Genomic DNA, 21,006 nt, shown 5'->3' with positions numbered 1-21,006 from the left:
ACCGAACTTCCTCAGCCCGGTCACTACATGACAACAGAAAACCCTGTTGCCGCCCATACCCCCGCACTTTATAGATGAGACCTTGAAGCTAACAAAGAGCTTCTCGAGCTACAGACAACCGGAAACCAGGGATCTCGTCACACAAGGGCCCTGGATCACGCTCTAGGCAGAGGACAAGAGACCAGCAAGAACTATTCTATTATCTGACCCACAGCTACTTCCCTCCTAAGCACCCCACCCACCCACCTCGAGGACCCAACCCTGCTGTGGCTCCAGCCCCCGCAATCATGGACAGGGGAAGAGGCAGGAGGGGTGCCAGGCTACAATGCCAGCTCTGGAAAGGCTGCTCACCTATATCCATACCCCTTCTCCAGAGGGAGCAGGCCATAAAGCAGAGAGGCAATGAGCTTAATTGAATTCATGTTTAATAATTACAGGCACCGTGCCCCCCCTTCCCCCTGCCCAGGCAGCAGCAGGGGTGGTGCGGGGGCTGGGGCATATGCCCCCAGCAGCGAGGACAGCCGTCCCAAGAGTGATTTCAGAAAATAAAAAGGACCCCAGGGGCAAGCGGTAGTGTCCCCCCCAAGACACACCAAATTTCAAGACTTTATATATAATATATCTCTGTGCCCCAGGGGGAAGAGAGGGCACCTGGCAGCATCCTGGAGGGGGGCCCCAGGCAGCCCCAAGCCATCCTGCCTCTTCAGCCACTTTATTAGCTCAGACACACCGCACTACAGGCTCCCGCTGCCGCCGCCTCTGCTGCCGCCCCCCCGCAGTCCGGGCGGCTGGCGGGGCCATCCGCGTGTCCATGGGGCTCCAAGACCCCGGCCCCCACCCGCCCTCAGTTGTGGTCGGACTCCTCCTCCTCAGCCTCACGAAGCCACTTGAAGAAGGCTGTGACAGATTTAAGGGCCACACCCTTGCCCTGCTGCTCGGCGGGATCCTTGCTACTCTCCCAGCTGTAGAAGGTGTCCTCCTTCACCACGTCCTCGTCGTATAGCGTATCAAAGAACATCCGAAGCAGGTCTGTGAACAGGCAAGGCAGCAGTTAGAGCAGCTAGCCGCGGCCACCCAGCCACCACTAGGGGGCCCTCCCAAGGGAATGGAGGCCAAAGTTCCACTGTGAGGCAAGGCCCTGACCCGCAGTCCTGATGTTTATGGGTACGCCCACGCCAGAGTGACCAGGCCTCTGACAGGGTGCTAATCTCATGACCTGAGAGACTGGCGCACACGAGTAAGTCACTTGGCCATCAAACAAACCTTACAAACCCACCAGGCCTCACCTCTGTAGATCCGTCTCCACTCACGATACATTTAGTGGGAAAAACTATATAAACTCAGGTACTGCTAAATGCAGCGAACCACAAAGTACCAAATGTATCACTCTCAAACATCAAGGATGTAACCTGGGACATTTCCAGTCCTCAAAGAGACTAACTCCTGACAAACACTTCACCCCAATTTTCCTTTACTTCCCAACACATATGCACACCCTCTCCAGAGCCCCCACATGCTTCAGCATGTTCTACATCCCTCACCAGGAACACCCCTGCTCTACTCACCTTCCTAGTGAATTCCTTCAAGATTCAATGGCTCAAGAGGATCATCTACTCTGACCTCTTTTCTCCTCCACCCCTCCCTGCTAGGTAGCTTCTAGTAACCGACTGAACATAATCTATCCCATCGAGTACATGGTGTGTCTTTAAATTTACGCTTCTAAAAACAAAGGAGGCAGAGTAGTGAAATGAATAAAGCACAGGCGCTAGAGTCCGGACTGGGGTAAAATCCTGGCTAAGCCATCTATGGCGTGCCACAGGCTTGGTTGTTCCTTGGGGTGTGCCTACCCACCTTCAAATCCACAATCCTTGCCTGCAGACACTGCTCCCCCACCCCCATCCCACAACAATGGCAGCAGATCCTTCACTTAGCCTAAACTGTGCTACAAATTCCATGCCCACCCACCACCATATACAATCAATCGATTATCCACTTTGCCCTCTCTTTTCACACCCATTTCTCCCATCTAAACACAAAAAGCCTCCTTTTCAACTACCATCTCTTACAGCCAAACAAGACTTTGCCTACCTACACTTGCAGGGTTTTTTTTCCATCTCACTCAAATATTTCTCAGTCCCTACCAATCTAGATTTTGTTTCCTGTTCCAACAAATTACTGTTTTGCCAGGATGACCTTCATGCTTCTCTACTCCAAAGGCCCCTAAATTTTCAAGTCTGCTCCTATGAATTCTCAGCAGCACCTAATATCACTATTTCCCTCTCCTAAAATTACTGTCTTTTTTCACATGGTACTTTTCCTCCTTTGGTGTCTACCCCTGGGTCCTTCACTTCCTCCAGGTTCTATGCCAGGCCCTCATCACTCACTCTAGAGCCAATTCCGTAGACTTCTGTAACTTGAATATACAATGTGCCAGCAACTCACAGATCTGCCTCCCCCTTCCAAATAGATTCAGATATCCAGCTGCCTGCATGACATTTCTGGATTCCCCTCCCCTCCCAGAATCACAAATTCAGGGTGACCAAACTGGACTCCACCCAGTGTTCCCTGCCCCATATCATCTCACTCCCCACTCCCCCCAAACCATCCTGAAAGTCATCCTTGACTTCTAACCCCTCACCATTCCCCTACCAGGCCACTGTGACAGGAAAAAAGCTGTCATGTCAGTGCCCTTGCATCCTGCCCCTCCTTTCCCCATTTATATTACCATCAGAGCAACTGAGCCACTACCAACACACTCCTGCTGACTCTCTGCTGCATTCACTCTTGCCCCATTCCAAATCACTCTTCCCACTCATGGACAGGATGATCTTAAAACTAAAATCTAATATATTAGTTTCTTCCTGCTTAAAATCCGATAAAGGCTTTCTGCTGCCCATAGGGCAAAACCCAAAACTCTTCCTATGGCTTTCCCACCTTTGGCATGACTGGGCCCATGTTCACCTCTCCAGCCCCTGCTTTCCTCACTTACAACTGGCTGACAGTGCTCCCCACTCTCTGTCATCCTTCAACAGTTCCTCATCTTGTGGCAAGTCCTTTCTACCTCTGGATCTCCCTTCATACACACTTCCATTTTTCAAAGTGCTCCCCTCCCATCTGTCACTGAGCTTCCCACTCATCACCCCTCAGACCAGGTTTACTCAGCACCGCAGGACCCATCTTCCAACACTGTTACAGACTCCATACCAATCTCAGCCAGATAAGTACAGGAAATAGACCTGACTTATTCACTGTTAACATCCCACTGCCTAGCAACATCTATTTCCTGAATGAATAATCTCAGGCATGCTAACCTAAGCCTCAATCTCCCAATCTGGAGAATGCCACTTACCCTCGATGACAGCTGGTAAGAATTAAAGGAGGCAAGATTAAGCACAGCAGACCAGCCCTGTGACAGGCAGACACCTGGAAGATGTTATTTATCATCTCTGCACTCCCGGCACCTACCAGATGGCTAGGTACAAGGCAGGTAGTCAATTAACCCTTCAAGCCTTAGTCCAACTTCTTCCAATTATAGGCAAAGAAACAAAGGTTGTGAGGGAAGGATGGAACCAAATCATGAGGGCATGCTGCTCTTCAATGACGACCCATCTTTCTTGGGTTAAGACCCCTTCACAACCACCTCCTGTTGTGTGACAAGTCCCCCAACTCCATCCCCCCCCACCTGCAACCTGGCTCTTACTGGCAGGCTGTTCTAAGGTCACTACAAGGGCCTGGAGGGCATAGAGTGCCTGCAGCTCCTTCTGCTCATCACATAGATATTTATGCAGCAGTTTTGCTCGAGCTTTCAACACTGCAACATCCACTCGGAGGGGAGTCTCAACTATAAGAAAGAAGACAGGGATAAATGGAATAATACACTCAGTGTGGCTCAGAACCAGGAGACAAAGACTGAAACCTCCCTCCCGCCTTTTGCCTGGTTGGGCCCACCCTCAACCCCTCTTTCTCCCTGGCTCCTCTTACAGATAATTGCAGAATAGCAGACAGCTGTCATGAGGGCTCGAACTACTGTGTTGGATGCTACCTGCTGTTCACTCAGGTTGGCCTGTGCAGGAAAAACAAATGGGCCATGATTTCCAAATTATGGACTTCAGTCTCCGTCCTTGCCACCCCAACCCACCCACCCCACCAGCACCCACCAAAAAATACTTCTCCTTCCTTTCCCTCACCCCCAAGTCAATACCCAGGAAATACATACCTCTAACCAGTCAGACACCAGCTGGTTACTGCTGCCCTCCTTAAGCAGTTTTTCCAGCTGCCTGCTCAGCTCCTCAGAGGGGAGTGCCCTCTGGCCAGGGGCCTCTGACTCTTCTCCCAGGGTATATTCTACCTTCTGCAAACAAAAAAGCCCATCCATAGTCAAAAGGCTTACAAGGTAAACTATGTGAGAGAGATGAGTGCAGAGGGGGAAGAAGACTCAGCCCCAAATGCTACAATTAACCTAATCAGCACCAAACCTGTTCAGCGATAAATGCACCAACATCTTGGCCTTCAGGCAGAAATTCCTTCCAGCTGAGCCCAGCCTCTCGCCACAGCATCCCCACCTTTTTAGGACCCTGGAACACAAAAGACCTACTCAGCAAACTGCCCTCCTAACCTCTTGCCTAAGTACCTGACATCTCCACAACAGTCAGCCAACAGGTATTTACTCAAAGTCCACTAGGTGCCTGCTAGGAGCTAAGGATACCAAAGTGGTACCAAAAAGACACAAAAGTCCTCCATGACTCTAGTGCAGGGCACAGATGTCAAATGACCATCCACATAAACAGAACTCATTCACCAAAGGGCTATGCAAGAGGGTAGAGGAACTGGCCCAAGTCTCTAGGAAGGATGTCAAGGAGCTTTCACAGGATTCTCAAAGAATTACTGGATCTCAAAAAGGTAAAACAATCAAATCCAAGTAACTCATCCTAGCCTAGACTTCCAGGCTTACCTACATTTCTATTTCTAACACAGTTTAGGGGTTTTTTTTCTTTTCATTTTTCCAATTAAATGCTATTGGGAGGAGACAATTTCTCTAACTATGCTTACTTGGTTTTTAAGTGCAAGTTCTAAAAGGAAATTTTAGAAACAAATGCCCTTCCACCCCTTATCCCCAACGCATATCACAAAGACTAAGCCCATTTTTTCTAAGGGACAAGAGACCCTGAAAGGATCACTCATTTACACCAATAGATATTCAGAATGAGGCCATCAGTCCCTAACCAAAGATTATTGTAGTTCACAGATTTTTAATGATGCTCATTTGTACACATTTCAACAGCACTAAAATTGAGTTGCTGTACATTCTAAAAGTATGCCCATCAGAAAGCAAGGGAAAAAAAAGTATGGCCGTTAAGTCTTTTCTTTCTTAACAATGAGTAAATTGTTACTGTCATACAATCTATAACAGCTTAGACTCAGTAACATACATAAATCCATATGGTTTTCTTAAAAAAAAAAAAAAAAAAAATTTTATCCTGGCACTTATTTTTCATCTAAAAGGATTAAAAGAGAAAATATGACAATTCTTTTCAATCCAAAGTCTTATGGCTCAAGGTTCCAGGTAACTGAACTCTTTTGAAACCACAACATCCCAACTTCTCACCACCACTAAAACCACACCCAACTTGCCTTTCCTCATCTTTAAGCCTTTACACCTCCCAGTCGCCAACTTCCACAGAGCAGCTTTAACGCCCTTCCCAGAAAGCCTTCTGTATCAACATTACCAAACACATATTCCTTTGCAAGCTCACAGTACTCTATTTCAACTATTTTATTTCACGCTTTACTTCATACTGTTTTTATATTAAGCTGTCATCGCTTGTTTTTTTCTTTGCCAACTAGTCTTATTCACTCATGTATTCCCAGTACCTTGTATATAATAGATTTCAAAAACCGTTAGTTGGGGAACCAGACTTGGCCCAATAGTTAGGGCGTCCGTCTACCACATGGGAGGTCCACGGTTCAAACCCCGGGCCTCCTTGACCCATGTGGAGCTGGCCCATGCGCAGTGCTGATGCACGCAAGGAGTGCGTGCCACGCAAGGGTGTCCCGCATAGGGGAGCCCCACACACAAGGAGTGCGCCCCATAAGGAGAGCCGCCCAGCAAGAAAGAAAATGCAGCCTGCCCAGGAATGGTGCCGCACACACGGAGAGCTGACACAACAAGATGATGCAACAAAAAGAAACACAGATTCCCATGCCACTGACAACAACAGAAGCAGACAAAAGAAGATGCAGCAAATAGAGAGAACAGACAACTGGGGGGGGGGAATAAATAAATAAATCTTAAAAATAACAACAAACAAACAAACAAAAAACTGTTAGCTGAATGAATCAATGAGTCTATCAATCATAGGGTCTTTTCTCCTCTAGCCTTGGCCAAAACTCAAGGCAGGAAAGCCCTCTGAGGGAGACTGCCATCCTCAACATGTCCTCCCCCATGTTCCAACAGGGCACTGCCATCACCGTTACCCACGCCACCACAGGGCCAAGCAGCCTTCAGACCAGTGCAAGTATGCCAAACCCCGCCATGGGAGAAGAGTCTTACACACCGCACCCCCCCCCCGCCCCGCCCCAGAAAGGCCCTCACTCACCATGCTTTTACAAAGGAGCCCCAGGATTTCCAGCAACAGAGAAGTAGCTTTGCCCAGGGGTCTCAGGGGCTTTGTAATCTCCCTTCGAGAAGAGAAAAATCCCACTGTCGATGGCTTTCACAAGCCCTTGCAACACTATCCCATCCCTCCCCCAACCCAGCATCCGACCTTCCACACCTCCCTACCTATCCCTTTCTTCCTGTATTTACCTTCCCTGCATTACACCAGTAGGGCTTACCTGAAGAGCTCCCCCATGGGCACCCCACCTTCCTGCAGAATAGGCGTTACCAGTTCTGCTAGGTAGAGCCACACATGAGGGATGTCGATTTCCATGTCCTCTGCCAATTCCAGGATTTCATACAGCCTGCAAAGGGAATTCAAGACGGCACTCTAGAGAAGACAAGCTGGACACCCACTCTCCTGGGGCAACATGGCATGGCCAAAGATAAAGTGGGAGCCCACCAGAAATATTCTCTACACACGTGGCAATTATCTCAAGCTAAGACCACCTTCAAAAGACAACTGTTGGGAAGTAGATTTGGCCCAACTGATGGGGCATCCGCCTACCACATGGGAGGTCCAAGGTTCAAACCCAGGGCCTCCTGACCCGTGTGATGAGCTGGCCCACACGCAGTGCTGATGTGCGCGGGGAATGCTGTGCCACGCAGGGGTGTCCCCCATGTAGGGGAGACCCAAGCGCAAGGAGTATACCTCGTAATGAGAGCAGCCCAGCGCGAAAAAAAAAAAGTGCAGCCTGCCCAGGGATGACGCTGCACACACAGAGAGCTGACACAGCAAGATGACACAACAAAGAAAAGACACAGATTCTGGTGCCACTGACAAGAATACAAAGTAGACACAGAAGAACACACAGCGAATGGACAGAGAGAGCAGACAATGGGGGCAGGGGAAAGGAGAAGGGGAGAGAAATAAATAAAAAATAAATCTTTAAAAAAATAAAAAAAGACAACTGTCCTTAGATGCTTTATACACTGCCCCCAAAAGGAATAGTGACCAGAGTGGTTGAGAAATCTGTACGCAAGGTTTGAGGGTAGTCCCACAAAGGAGAGGGAATTATATGGGTACGCAGAAATGGGGGGCCCAAAGAGTCAAGCATACCCTTGGAAGTACTGAGCAGTGGAGAGGTGCCCAGCACAGAGCAACTGGTGCAGCAGCCGCCCCATATGCTCACGAGCAATGGTGGTGCGCTCCAGTGTGGACTCAATGCCATGCCGCACAAAGATGAAGAGCAAGGAGGGTGAGGCCAGCTCCTGCACACACTGCACTGCCTCCTGTAAAGGTGGGGCGCAGGGCACAGGAGGGAGAGAGTAGTCAGACTGGCTCAGACCCACACTGCAGACCTGCCCACTCTCCACCACTGAGACCCCTCCCACAGCCTACCTTCATGTCATTGAGGTGGAGATATTCCTCAATGATGGCCTTGGATTTCTTCTCCAGCTCCTCCTCAGACAGCGAAGCCTTTGGGGGGCTCACTGGGGGCAGGGTGGCTTCCCGCTTCACTGTGGAAGGAGAAAAGAGAACAAAAACTCTTCAGTTCCAGTCTTCCTAGCAAATAGGGTCTGGAACTCAAGACTCAGTCTAAGGACCGGCTAGCCCCAAACTAGCCAACACCTTTCTCCCTTCCCTGCTCTCCCAGGCTGCTCACCAGTGTCCCGCCCACGGTCCCGATCCTCTGTGAGGCTAGCTGCCTTGCGCAGTCCCTCAGGCTGAGAAGGCCGCTCTCGACTCCGCTCCTCCACTTCCTTGCTGAAGCTCCGCTTGGTGGCGGGAGTTCGTGCGCGATCGAGCCGGTCCCCACGGTCACCTCCCCGTTCACTCCGCTCTAGGCGGTCTCCCCGGTCCCCAGCTTTCTCACCTCGTTCTCGGCTCAAGCTACTCCTAAAAGAAAGAGGCAAATTATCCCTAGCAGTTCTCCCAGGCGCACTCTCGTGTAATTAGCCAACATGCTGAGTAACTGTTGCACCATGTTCTTGGCATGAGGAAATACTCCTAACTTCAGCCAGGGATCCAAGCATTACAGATGTGAGGAATTCCAATGAAAATAACCAAAATCCAATAGTGCTCTCAATGGGAAGAACAAACACACAGAAAACCTCACCTCTGTACAACACGTCTGTTATCTGTGCTCTCTGTGGGTACTGCTTGTTGAAGAGCTGAGAAGCGATTCAAGGTACTAGTAGCTGGACGAGCAGCTTCTGATGCTGGGGAGGCAGAAAATTCAAATGAAAACTTCTTTGTTGTTTTCTGCATCTTTTCTCTTACTTCCCACTTTAGGACACTTCATTTAGCTCCAACACTAAAACAGTTCAATCCCAACCCAAGTCCCATTCCTCCTACATTGCCTAACCACCTTGTATTAAAAGCCTCCCTTGGGGAGCGGATGTGGCTCAAGCAGTTGAGAGCCCGCCTCCCACCTGGGAGGTCCCGGGTTCGGTTCCCGGTGCCTCCTAAAAGGAAAAAAAAAAGCAGACAACAGCACAAACAACAAGCACAAACAATGAGCAAAAACGAGCAAACAGATGAGGGAGCCATGGGGGGGGCAGGGTGGAGGTGGCGGAAAGCCTTGTAGACAAGGCTCTGCCCTCATGAGCTCAGCTAAGAGGCCTCCATACCTGCATCTGAAGGCTTGGCCCCTGAGCCTCCACTGCTGCCCTTGCCCCAGCTCAGTCGCCCTCCAGGTGCAAAGAGCTGGTTGTTAGAATCAATGGAGCCAGGCTGAGGAAGTAAAGGGAGAGGGATGGGTCTGACCTGGCCAATGCCCCCAGCTGGCACCATCACATCCAGCCACAAAGATTGTGAATGTCCTAGGACCAGGGATTGGAAAGTTTTTTTCTGTAAAGGGCCAGGTGGCTTTGCAGGTATACAGCCCATTGCAACTATTCAACCCTGCCGCTGTGTGAAAGCAGCCATAGGAATGAGTGTGACTGTGTTCCAATAAACTATTCTTGGACAATGAAATCTGCATCACATATACTTTTCTCTCACACAAAATATACAGTTTTTTTCCAAACATTAAAAAATATAAAAACCACTTAGCTCATGGGAGGTACAGAATATATGGATGCCTTAGTTTGCCAACCTGTCCAAGACCAATGTGAATACAGACCCCAGAGTTGGTGGTAGCCCAGTCTCCAGCTATCTAACCAGTTACTCTAAGAGATCAGCTTCAGCTGTCACCTTTCCAACCTCAGTAAAGTGAGGGAAAGAACCAAGATCCAAATCTCTGCTGTCTGATCCCTCTTTACCCTCCCCACCACGATCCTCAAGCCCAGTATGCACACCCCTACCTTCGTAATCTTGGTGAGTCGTGAGGTGTCAATGGGGCGGCTGCCCTTGCTGATGGGGACTGTGTTCCAGCCACCATCATCTACAAGCGGAAGACCACGGCCTGGGACAAAAAAGAGGACATACTGAGAAAATGAATTAAGTCCCAAGAGCCCCTTCCCCTAGGGACACCGCCACGCCCCCCTTCCTCAGATCCTCAGTTCCATCATGGGGTCTCAGTGGCCCAGACACGTGGCACTAACAGGAAGTCATCAGTGGAAAGCACAACCCCTCACAGTCCCTCACTGCCCTCTCCTCCACCCTGGCCTCAAACTCACTAATGGGCGGGCCTGGAGGGCCACCCCGACGCTTGTCACTGCCCTTGGCCATGAGCTGCTGCACTTTGATGTGCTCCCGATGTTCCTCCATCTCAGCCTCCTTGTGGATCTGATCAATGGTTTTGGGACCCTGGTCTCCTCGGCGTGGCACCCAATTGCTCTGTGGAAACAGGCAGCAAGTCACACATTAACTACCTCAGGGAAGGCCACTGGAAGCAGAGTCAGGAACTGCAGGGCTGTGGAGTCAGAGGCAGCAGACTAGCCACGGGAAAAGAGGACACATACCCGTCGAAGATCCAATACATCCTGCAGCATAAAGCGGATGCGGGATGACGTCTTCTTTTCCTTAATGATTTTTTCCATCTGGTTGAAATACTGATCCATTCGAGGCTAGGGAGAAGCAGTGGGATCAGATCAAGAATTAATACTTCACCTTCCTCCTCCTCGGGCCGTCAGCTTCATCACTGTAGTTTGGTGGCCCAGATACAATGGCCAAACAGGGTTGTCAGTGGACAGCAGGTCTACACACTTAGGCTCCAGGACCCTTACCTTGGCTTTCTCGAAGTCCAGGTCTTTGCCAATGGTAGTGAGCAGACGACAAAGGCATTCAAGGGACTCTTCATCATGGTTCTTAAGTAGTTTGACCACACAGTCATGCATGATGGCCTCTGTTAACATCTTCAGCTTAAACAACTCCCCGATAAACTTGATGTTCCCTAGAGAACGCCGCCGGGCTATGTCCCGAGCTTCTTCCAGCTCTTCCTTCAGGCGCCCCCGTTCCTCTGCCTGCCAGTCAAGGGACAGGGATACATCAAGATACTCAGTCACTCTGCTAAAGCCCTTCTCCCCCACCATCTAAAGCACTCATGTCATGAGGCAGAGAAACTCCCCCAAACACTACTACCGCCATCCCACATATCCCCATCCCCAACTCTACAGCTGAGTAGCATCAGGACATCTGGATGGGAGAGGGTGACAGTGGTGGTGGGTAGGATCTCCTCTCACCGTGGCAGCTTCATCCATCTCTTTTTGCTTCTTCTCAAATACTTCATCATCATCTTTGTCTTTCTCAAACTCCTTCTGACATCGATTCAAGAGCAATTTTCGGAAGTTCACAGTCACTGTTGGCTTTTCTGTAGTGGGCACTTTCAACTGTAGGTCAAAGAGAATGTCATACTCAGACTAGTCTAAGGCAGTGAAAGCCCTTTAGGGGTCTTTAACTACCTGACTTAGCAAGACCTCTGGCCCCAACTCTGCCTCCTCCTGGATGCCATCAACAGCACAAGCTGGAGGAGAACCAAGAAGCTAGACTCAGGGAGTCTTGGGAATAGGAGTGGGATGCAACACCATGAGATTTAGAAAATCACGGGTTTAATTAACAGTAGAAACTAACCGCCATGAGGCAGCGGCACATGTTGGCATAGGCCACAGAGAAATTGGGCTCTGAAATGGCCTTCTCGAAGATGAGGTCAATGACTCCTTTGAGGCGTTCCTCGGTGTCGATGGCCAGCTGCGTCACCTGCTTCATCAGCTGCTGGAACATCTGGGTGTCAGCTTATTCAGGATGGAGCGCACCTGCGGAACAGGTCCTGGGGAGTAGAGTGACAGAGACAGACATGGGATCCAGTGAGGTTCTCAGGAGAACAGAGCAGCTGGGAGAGGTGGTAGGGACTGAGGCAGATGCAGTGAAAAGGATGGACAGGAAAAAAAAGGACAAAATTGGCTCAGAGGGCAGAGCTTAAGAAGTAATGAAGGAAGTGGACTTGGCCCAGTGGTTAGGGCATCCACCTACCACATGGGAGGTCCATGGTTCAAACCCCAGGCCTCCCTGACCCGTGTGGAGCTGGCCCACACACATTGCTGATGCACACAAGGAGTGCCGTGCCACGCAGGGGTGTCCCCCGCAAAGGGGAGCCCCACGCGCAAGGAGTGCGCCCTGTAAGGAGAGCCGCCCAGCGCGAAAGAAAGTGCAGCCTGCCCAGGAATGGCTCCACATACACAGAGAGCTGACACAATAAGATGTCGCAACAAAAAGAGACACAGATTCCCGGTGCCGCTGACAACACAGACAAAGAAGAACACACAGCAAATGGACACAGAAAACAGACAAGTGGGGCAAGGGGGAAGGGGGGTGAGAAGTAAATAAATCTTTAAAAAAAAAAAAAAGGAATGAGGACCAAAAGCAGGACTCATCAGTACCTGGGTTTTTGCTGCCATCAGCATCCTCTTCCCCTCGGTCCTTGTCAGCTGCTGTCCGCTTGCTGCTGGGTTTCCAGGCCTTCTCTGCTTTGTTCAGTTTTATATCTTCAGTCATTAACACTGTGGCAATGATCTTACGAGGTTCCTTTCGGAGGCCCTGCTGAGAGCGCCGTGGTCCCAGACCAGCCTGCTAAACAAGGGATAAGGACATGGACAGAATTAGCCGGCACAGCACGTGACACTGCTACCACATCTCCAGAGCAGACCACTCACCGATCCCCAAAGAGACACAAGGGTGCAACCCACCCACATACCCATGCCCATGCCCATCTGCCCCTCTACCAGTCCCACTCACCGGCCCTCGGGGCAGCTCCCCACCTGGCCCACCCCTTGGGGGCCCACGGTTGCTAAGGGCTGGTCGGCCAAGGTTGGCAAAGGATGGAGTGAAGTCTGGGCCGCAATTTATGCCTTGTAGTCTAGTGGGATCCAGTGGTCGCAGTGGTGTTTTATTGGCCTGCAAAGAGAACAGGAACGGTCTCAAGGCAAGCTGTGGTTATTAACTACTCCGTCAGGATCTCAGGCTCCTTCCTCCCCAGTGCATCCAGACCATTCAACCCAAACTTATTCTCCCCGTCCCCAACACATACTCTCAAGCGCACCAACCTTGTCTAACACCACATCACTGATGTGGGGCAATCCCTCCGGCTTCTGCATACTGGCAAAGATGAACTGAAAACCAAGCAGGAACTCACGGTCATAACGTTTTTTCTCCTCCAGGTTTAGAGGCTTCCACTGATCTGCAAGGAAGAGAGGATGAACCAATCATACTCGACTACTGGGGCTGACAAGAGCACTCAGCACTCTCAACCCTTCCTTGAGCATACCTGACTTATACTCATACTTCTGCTCCGCAGGCTGGATGTTCTCAGCGTTATGAATTTTGTCTTCCTTTGAGTCCCAGGTCTCATCTGTTTCCTCAGGCCGTGGGGGCATGCTGCTGCCTTCAGACTCTGGGCCTGGATTATTGCCTGCAGGAGGCTGATTTTCCACCTCCAGTACTTCTGGGTTCACCTGTAATCACAGGAAATCAAAGTTTGTTTGCAGAATGACCACTGTTCTATACGCAAACTCTGCCCTCTCCCCTCAGCTACTTTTCATTCCCTTACCTCCTTGAAAGCATCTAGAAGGTCTCCCACAGCCTCCTTTTTATTTAGCTCCTTAATTTTCCGTCTTCTCTTTGGCACAGATACTGCCACTATATTAAAAAAATAAAGAGAGAGAAAGAGGGAGTAATTTAAGGAGTACCCTTAACTTCTGGGAAAAACAAAAAGCAGCCACAGTAATCTCCTCTACTTCCATTGCACCCCCTTTAGGCTTATAATTCCTTACTCTAGCTCTCTTAGGTTCTATTGCAGGGCTTCTGGGACCCAGACACAATGGCACAAACAGGTCATCAATGGAGAGAAGGAACCACACCCACCAGCCTGCCCCACTTCAACCATCTAGTCACGTTTTACCTTGGGTGGCTGCTGCTGCCTCCAAATTCTGGGACAGGTGGGCTGGGACATGGGTGCTCTCTGGGGAGAGTGGTTCCTCTCCTCCCTTCTCACCCTCAGCTTCTCCTGCTTCTCCTTCTTCTTCTTCTTCCTCCATTTCCTCCTCCTGAGCAGGGGAAGTAGCTGGAGGAGCCATAGCTGGCGTGGCAGAGGGGATGGGAGGGGAAGCCACTGATGCTGTCATCTCCTTGGCCTGCTCCTTGGGCTCACTGACTGGGCTTAAGTCCACAGCTGGTGGCGAGGGGGCTCCGTTGAGCAGTTCCTCAGGTTGGGCAGTTGGAGCAATGGGCACTGGAGGTTCAGAGGGGCAAGTCAGGGGAGAGAGGGTGGCAAGCTCTGGGCTCGGCTCCATCTCTGGTTCCAGATCCTCAGATGGGACAACACCATTAGGCTCATGAGGAATCTCCACCTTGTGAGATACGAGGGGTGTGGAAACCTGGACTGGACTGGAAGAGAACTCAGATTCTGGATCTGGTTTGCTAAGTGTCACTTCCACCTCCAGTATGGGTTCAGAGAGGGCAGTGGGTTCTGGAGAGAGGCAATATGGCTCCCCAGTTTCACAGGGCATGGGGGTTGATTCTTCTACAGACATTTGTATCATCCCCGTTGTCAGAGTGTCCCCAGGAATAGAGAGGACTGCAAGATTAGGCTCAGACCCCGGTTCCAAGATTGGGGGTGGTGACGGGGTCGGAGAAGGTGATGAAGGCTGGGATTCTGAAGGGCTGTGCTCTGAGCCAGGAAGCCCTGGCCGACCCCCAATGATCGCTCCCTGTGACCGGTCATCTGCACCATGGGAAGGAAGAATGAATAATTAAAGGCAAGGCCTCCACTGTTGCCATTCCTCCCCCCACCACCACCACCAAGACATTCCCACTTGATACACCGCCCCAACCACCCCGCATCTTCTCCCATCTAAGGTATTTTTCCCTTCTCACCCAAAATCCCATTCACCCTTGAAATCTCACTACTTGAAAACCTAAGTCATTCCACCTACTCAGATCAACTGTCATGCTCCTTTTTCCCATATAAGTGCTGTCCACCTGCTTACTTACCTGGCCGGACAATGACAGCAACCTGGGGTGTCTCCCCATTAGCTTGAGGCTCCAATCCACCTCCCGTCTAAAGGACACAAAAAGTCACCAAGTTTACCTTGACAAATCCCACAACCCTTCATCCCTAGAGCCATTTCTACTTTAGTTCTGCCTAGAAACCCAAGAAAGCAGGGAAATAATCCCTAGTTGAAGGAAAGGATCGAGGGCCTCAGGAGTTTCTGAGCAGAACAGCCCCCCCCACAGCCATAGTCACTCAAAGGGGTGGACGGACTGTACCTGGGGAGGGGTGGGTGTGGAGGTGGTGCGGGCCCCAGACATGATCTCCTCTGTGATATCCTTCCCTCCTTGGTTTGGATCTCGAATTCGGATCTGGGGAAAAAAGTTATGGGATGAGTGGTGAGTGGGGGGAACCTACCTCTCCACCCTGACCCTACTGGTAAAACTCCAGGCCAACCCCCCACCCCCACTGAGAAAAAAGTGGGTGAGCGCCAGAAACCCCATTGAGTTCTACTGTCAACCCATCCAGCTGCTCTTGTAGTCCCTGCCTTGGCCCCCACCCCTAGGAGACCCCTGACCTCACAGAGCAGCCCAGTACATCACAATGCCCCTCCCTCCCTCACCCCTGCCCCACCAGCAGTCCCCAAGTCAGTGGATACCCATGCTGGGGCCAAGGACCCCCACCTAACACCCATGTGGCTCACTTGCGGCTCGTCTCCCTGATCTCTGGGGGCAGGGCCCAGATCCAGTAGGTGGAGCCAGGGTGACTCAGCGGCTTCCCCAGCCCTGGCACCCTATTCTGGGCACCACGCCCAGGGCTTGAGGACTGAGCAGAGGCGGAGGCCCAGAGAGCTACCAGAACTAAGGGGGGAGGGGAGCACCAAAAAGAAACCATTTCCAAGGCAAGCCACCAGAAACCCAAACCAAGCATAGTTCTTAGGACCCCCAGAGCCCAAGTCTCTCAGGAATTTTCCCTCTAGCCACTCCAGTCTTTCTGTGAGATACTTATGCACTGAAATCTGAGCACCCTACAAAGAACCTGAGCACTCCACAGACCCCCATTCTCTGCCCACTTTCAGCTGAAGATCTCCTTCCTCACACTCCCTGACCCACAATGCCCAGCAGCTCCTGACCTTGATTCTCCCCTTCCCAAATGTCCCAGAGCCACTTGCTGCTACTCACCGTCTTACGCTCCCTCTTAGGAGCAATCTGGGGTGGCTGGTTCATCAAAACCGGGGTAGGGGCCACGCCAGTGGGAAACTGCTGCACGCCTTGGGCTGGGTAGTAGGCGCCAGCTGGGGGGGGAGGACAGGAAAAAGGGTGGCAGCGTCAGGGCCCAACCACACACAAATGCCTGCTTGAACCTCTCATCACCCACAGCCAGCCCCTTGCCCTGCCCCGCCCTCCTCCCCCAGGGAAGTAGGTGTCTATCAAAGCTGGGAAACCAGTCTGAACTGCGTTTACAAGAATTCCTGACACTGACACCCGCACACCTTGTAGGCAGGCACTCCTTCCCCACCACACACCAGCTACCAGAGGACGTATGTCTGTTCCTCTCCTACCCCATAAGGCACTATTTGTGCACCACCCCCCAACACGTAAACACATACTCTGAGGGAGCCGCAACTACTTAACCTGAAACAGAATCAGGTCTTTGGCCAGGAATGAGAAAAACAGATTTGTCAACCCCGTTCCACTCAACCTGAGTCCAGTTCGAATCTCTAGCCCTTTGCTAAGGAGCAAGGAAACAAAAAAGTAATATTATGAACTGGGCCCAGGATGAGTAAAAATTAATACCTTAAAACAATGGTCTCCAAAGCAGGATATATTTTTTAATCTCATTCCCTACTCTCACTTGTTTTAATTGACAGCAACACAAGAATTTTATGTTTAAATTATGCATATATATATACAAACAAAAATATACATGTATTAAAGATACATACTCAAAGTTTACCAATAGGTGATCAAAAAGTTTTAGAAAGCACTGTCAAAAAAGATGGACTAATCCTTTCCTAGAATGTAAATGAAAAACAGCCTCCCAAATCCATGTTACTTGGGCTCTCCCAAACCATGGAAGGTGTGTCACAGCGAATGCTGACTGACAGGCCCTCAAGGTGGTACCTGATCCTACATTCCTTGACCTGAGGAGGGCTCCAACTCACTGGGCAATAGGATCAAATCTTCTCCCATTATCACCACCAGTTAAATACTAAGCACCACTCCCCACCTCCTATATATCCTATCATTTTTAGATCAAGAGCTAAGTCTGGGAAGGGTCTTATGCTTTTGAATCAGTAGATCAGTTTAGATGCTCCCTGGGACTCACTCTCGCCTGACTCCCTCCCCTGCTTACCGTAGGTCCCAAACTCTGTAGGGCTTGCACCAGGATAGAAGCTGGGGGCTCCTGGCTGCACAGGGTACTGCTGTGTCGGGACAACATATGTGGAACGCCCCTGATGGGGAGGGGGGAGAGAAGGGATTAAAGGGGCTATGAGTACCACATCAGATTACCAAGAGAAGGTAGGGCACAAAGGACAAGCCAACTCTGAGCAATGACCAGAAGGAAGTCCCACCTCTAGAGAAGAGATGGCACTGAAGGGTCAGGGTGGGGCAGGTGAGGGTTGCAGGGACAAGGTCCTGTGGCTTCCAGCCCCCAAGCCTCCAGCCTCACCTGTCCAGGGATGTAGTAGGCTCCCTGGGAGGTTGGGTAGGAGATCTGGGAAGGGATCATCATTACTTGGGATCCAGCAGGGTAGACATGGGCAGCTGGGCCAGGGCGGGCAGGGGCTGCACTCGGCACTCGGGAGGCTGCACTGCTCGGGGGCTGGGCCCGGCTAGGGTAGAAGTGCTGTCAGGAGGGAGGAAGGCAATTGGCATCGGGAAGGGGAGGAAAGGGACAGCAAAATGGCCACTCCACAATGTCGCTGTAGTCTGGAGAAAAGTACTGGGGGCTTTGGAGCAGTGGGGACCAATCCTTCCAAGGCCCAGTTTTCCAACTAATGGCCTCATACTCACTTGTATTCACACATGGCCTCGAAATTCAGGTATATGCTTTGCATTCTGCATGTTCAGTCCCTCCCTGCCATGCACATATACTTATGTCACCTTCACCAGTCTACACCCTCTGCAAGGGCTTCCTAACACCCAGATGCATCATGCCTAGGTAAGGCCCTTTCAGGCAACATACTCCCCAACATGCACTGCTCCACCCTACGTAGTGAGGAGGAGCTAACCTCTAACATGCAACAGATTCCCAATTCCCAGATATTGCTTGCTGCAAATTTAGCCCCTAACATGCAGCAGTCAGCCTCAGACTGAGGACCTGTACAGCAAACAAGTCCCCACCCTGAAGACTCCCAGTCTCCATGTGTAGCCTCTGGCTAGGGTGGAAGGTAAGGGTAAGACCAGGAGAGGGTCAAGGATTAGAAGAGGGGTTTTACCTGTAAAGACCTGAATCCTCCCTGAGAGCACATGGGGACAGGAAAGAAAAGAATTACCCCCAAGGTGATGGGGGGCGGGGATGGGGGAGGTGGAATGAAATAAGACAAGAAGCCTTCCACTCAGTAAGGAAGACTGTGGGGAAGAGAGAAAGGCAGGAACCAGCTGGAGTATTTCTCTCACCAAAGTCCAAAGAAAAAGCAGGGAAGGGGAACAGAGCAATGGCGACCTCCCATTAAAAGGAGGAAACAGGAAAGCAGGAGCTGGCATTAGGGCTCAAAGCACTGCCCCCAAGTCTCAGAGGCACCAGGACCCCAGTAATGCCACCCCACCAACTACAGATCCCTCACGGGGCCAGTCACCACAAGCAATCAACAGCACAAAGTGCAGAGCCGCATGGAAGAACACAGAGCAACTGTCAGGAAATCAAGGCCAGGTACAGGGCCTCCAGAATTTCCATCCTAGGCCCAATATGGCCTAAATTTTCCACGGCTCCCACCCAGGCCCCCTACTCCCCTCCCCAGAGCCCCTCACCTGGCGGGGCTGAGAAGGCGTGTTCATTTGTGTCGCTTGTGGCGTACTGAACACCACCGGTGCTGTCTGCCCCGGGGGAAACGCTGGCTGAAGGGGGAGATCAGAGTTCAGCAAGAGGGGAAACCCAGGTGGGGCAGAAACCCAAGCTGGTGAAGTAAGGGATGTAGATCTGTGGCACGAGCCTCAACAGTCCACATACCCCCTCCCCAAGACAGCCCCTAGGGACAGCCCAGGGGCCCTGTCTCAATTTGGCAGCAGGCAGCTGCACTTTGCACTGACACAGCTGGGGGTGAGAAAATCCAGAGGTTGGAAACTGCTCCTGACCTGGTCTCCCCCACCCCCACCCAAGTTCCTGCTAATTCTTCAGCCTTCGTCCCTAATTACCTGTGGGAGTCCAGGGGATGGGGCGGGCGGGGGGCCTGTGGGCTGTGAAGCTTTGTTCATTTCATTTGGTGCCACATCAGGGTCCCCCCAACACCTGTTGGGAAAGAGTGGAGCTCGGAAAGAGGAAGGGACCCAAGCTTAAGGCAAATGGAGTGGGGGAAGGGTTGAAGCAAGGGCTGGGTCCAAATCAGAGCCCCGGAGGAGCCAAGGGAGTGAAGGAGCAGAAACGATCCAGCCTGTGTCCCCGCCAGCACGGGTGTCAAACCCGCATCACCTCCAACCACCCCCCTGACCTGATGAAACAGCTCCCTCACTCACCCCCTCGGTTAAGAATAAGTCCACGGTGCGGCCTACAGGTTCTGGGCATCCGAGGGCCTGGGTTGGGAGGTGAGGGGTTTCAACCTGGCTCCGCGGGGCCCCAGACCAACCAGACCGGAAATTCCAGGTCTCGCTGGCATCAGGCTCCCGGATCACAAACGGAACTAGCTGCTTCGGCCGTGGCCTCCCTGCCCCCCCACCGGGGACACCGGGTTCGCGGCCTGGCCCAGGGGCACAGAAGGTATGCCTGCCGCGGGTGGCCGCGGGGACACCCGCGTGGGACTGCAGGCAAGGCCAGGCCAGGAAGGGCGGGCGGCGGCCTAAGAGGAGCCGGTTTCAGGCAAGTGAGGGTCGGCCCGGAGGGCGGGCGGGGCCGGGGGCTCCTCCCTGCCCGCCGCCGCCGCCTCCCTCCACTGCGCCCTCCCTGCGCAGCGCCGGCCAGTGCCAAAGAACAACGTGTCACTTCCCGGCGGCGGCCCGGCCGAGAAGGGGGGAGGGGGCGACGGGCCGGGAGCCGCGATGCCTGCGCCCGCGGGCCGCGGGGCCTCCTCGGGTCGGGCCGAGGTGGCACTTCCCGGCCGACGAACTCGGCGCCCTCCCAGTCCGCGGGGCCCGCATATTCCGGGCCCGCGCACCCCCACCCCCACCCAGCAGCCAGGCCGGGCCCGGCCGGGCACACGTGGGCCGGGGATCGGGCCCTGACGGGCCGGGGCCCAGGCTCCGACCGCGGGGCCAGGGCGCCGGGACGGCGGCGCAGGGCGGCCAGTCCCGGCCCGGATGGCGGCGGATGCGGGGGGAGGGGATGGGGGGGCTGGGTCGGGCCCGGACATGGCGGCTTTACCTTCAGTCTCCTTCAGTCCGCGCGGCCGAGCCCCACGCAGCCGCACAGACGTAGTCCACAACCATTTCCGGCTCCCCGCACAGATCCCGCTCGGCGGCCACCGCTTCTCCGCAGGCGCAGCCGGCGCCCCCACGTGACCGGCGCAGAGGGCGGAGCCGCGCCGGGACTGCCGGGCGCCGCGGAGCACATGGGGCTTGCCCCGCCCCGTCACGTGACAGCCCTTGCCCGTCCGGGTGTCCCCTACCGAACTTTGGAACTCCCAGGCCGGACCCTCTTCTGCGTCGCGGTTCGGTGGTTCTTTAGTTGATTCTCACATCCATTCAGCGAGCATTTATCGAGTGCATGCTAACTGCGAGGCGAAGCGCTGACCGACACTAAGAATACTGAAACTACAGACTCAGTTCTGCCTAAGTAAATCATGGCACGGATGCGAAAAGTAATAGGAACTATGCAACCTTTGAAGAT

General features: G+C 52.4%; 1 protein-coding gene and 3 non-coding genes across 4 annotated transcripts; all 4 read right to left on the bottom strand.

Annotated features, from left to right (window-relative positions):
• Positions 1-408: 408 nt before the first annotated feature.
• On the bottom strand, positions 409-20,681 carry EIF4G1 (eukaryotic translation initiation factor 4 gamma 1). The gene is given in 35 exon segments (XM_058295467.2): positions 409-1,029; positions 3,701-3,841; positions 3,982-4,063; positions 4,217-4,351; positions 4,476-4,574; positions 6,597-6,678; positions 6,835-6,960; positions 7,716-7,888; positions 7,998-8,116; positions 8,263-8,495; positions 8,716-8,818; positions 9,230-9,332; positions 9,905-10,005; positions 10,220-10,379; positions 10,505-10,609; positions 10,769-11,005; positions 11,225-11,371; positions 11,613-11,764; positions 11,767-11,808; positions 12,419-12,605; positions 12,774-12,932; positions 13,082-13,215; positions 13,303-13,489; positions 13,585-13,673; positions 13,936-14,757; positions 15,027-15,093; positions 15,303-15,395; positions 16,206-16,318; positions 17,380-17,479; positions 17,698-17,874; positions 18,467-18,487; positions 18,999-19,085; positions 19,383-19,476; positions 19,701-19,757; positions 20,542-20,681. Coding segments are annotated over 33 exon segments (4,821 nt in total). The 5' UTR covers positions 19,443-19,476; positions 19,701-19,757; positions 20,542-20,681; the 3' UTR covers positions 409-844.
• LOC111765613 (small nucleolar RNA SNORD66) lies at positions 10,087-10,162 on the bottom strand. The gene has a single exon (XR_002797909.1). It is a non-coding gene; the product is annotated as a small nucleolar RNA SNORD66 (small nucleolar RNA).
• On the bottom strand, positions 10,660-10,733 carry LOC111765614 (small nucleolar RNA SNORD66). The gene has a single exon (XR_002797910.1). It is a non-coding gene; the product is annotated as a small nucleolar RNA SNORD66 (small nucleolar RNA).
• LOC111765615 (small nucleolar RNA SNORD66) lies at positions 13,800-13,880 on the bottom strand. Its single transcript, XR_002797911.1, has one exon. It is a non-coding gene; the product is annotated as a small nucleolar RNA SNORD66 (small nucleolar RNA).
• Positions 20,682-21,006: the final 325 nt, after the last annotated feature.

The sequence above is a fragment of the Dasypus novemcinctus genome, chromosome 4 (assembly GCF_030445035.2).
Source record: "Dasypus novemcinctus isolate mDasNov1 chromosome 4, mDasNov1.1.hap2, whole genome shotgun sequence".
NCBI classification, from domain to species: domain Eukaryota; kingdom Metazoa; phylum Chordata; class Mammalia; order Cingulata; family Dasypodidae; genus Dasypus; species Dasypus novemcinctus.
The sequence above is the reverse complement of the archived record's forward strand: the minus strand, read 5'-3'. Positions and strand labels throughout refer to the sequence as shown.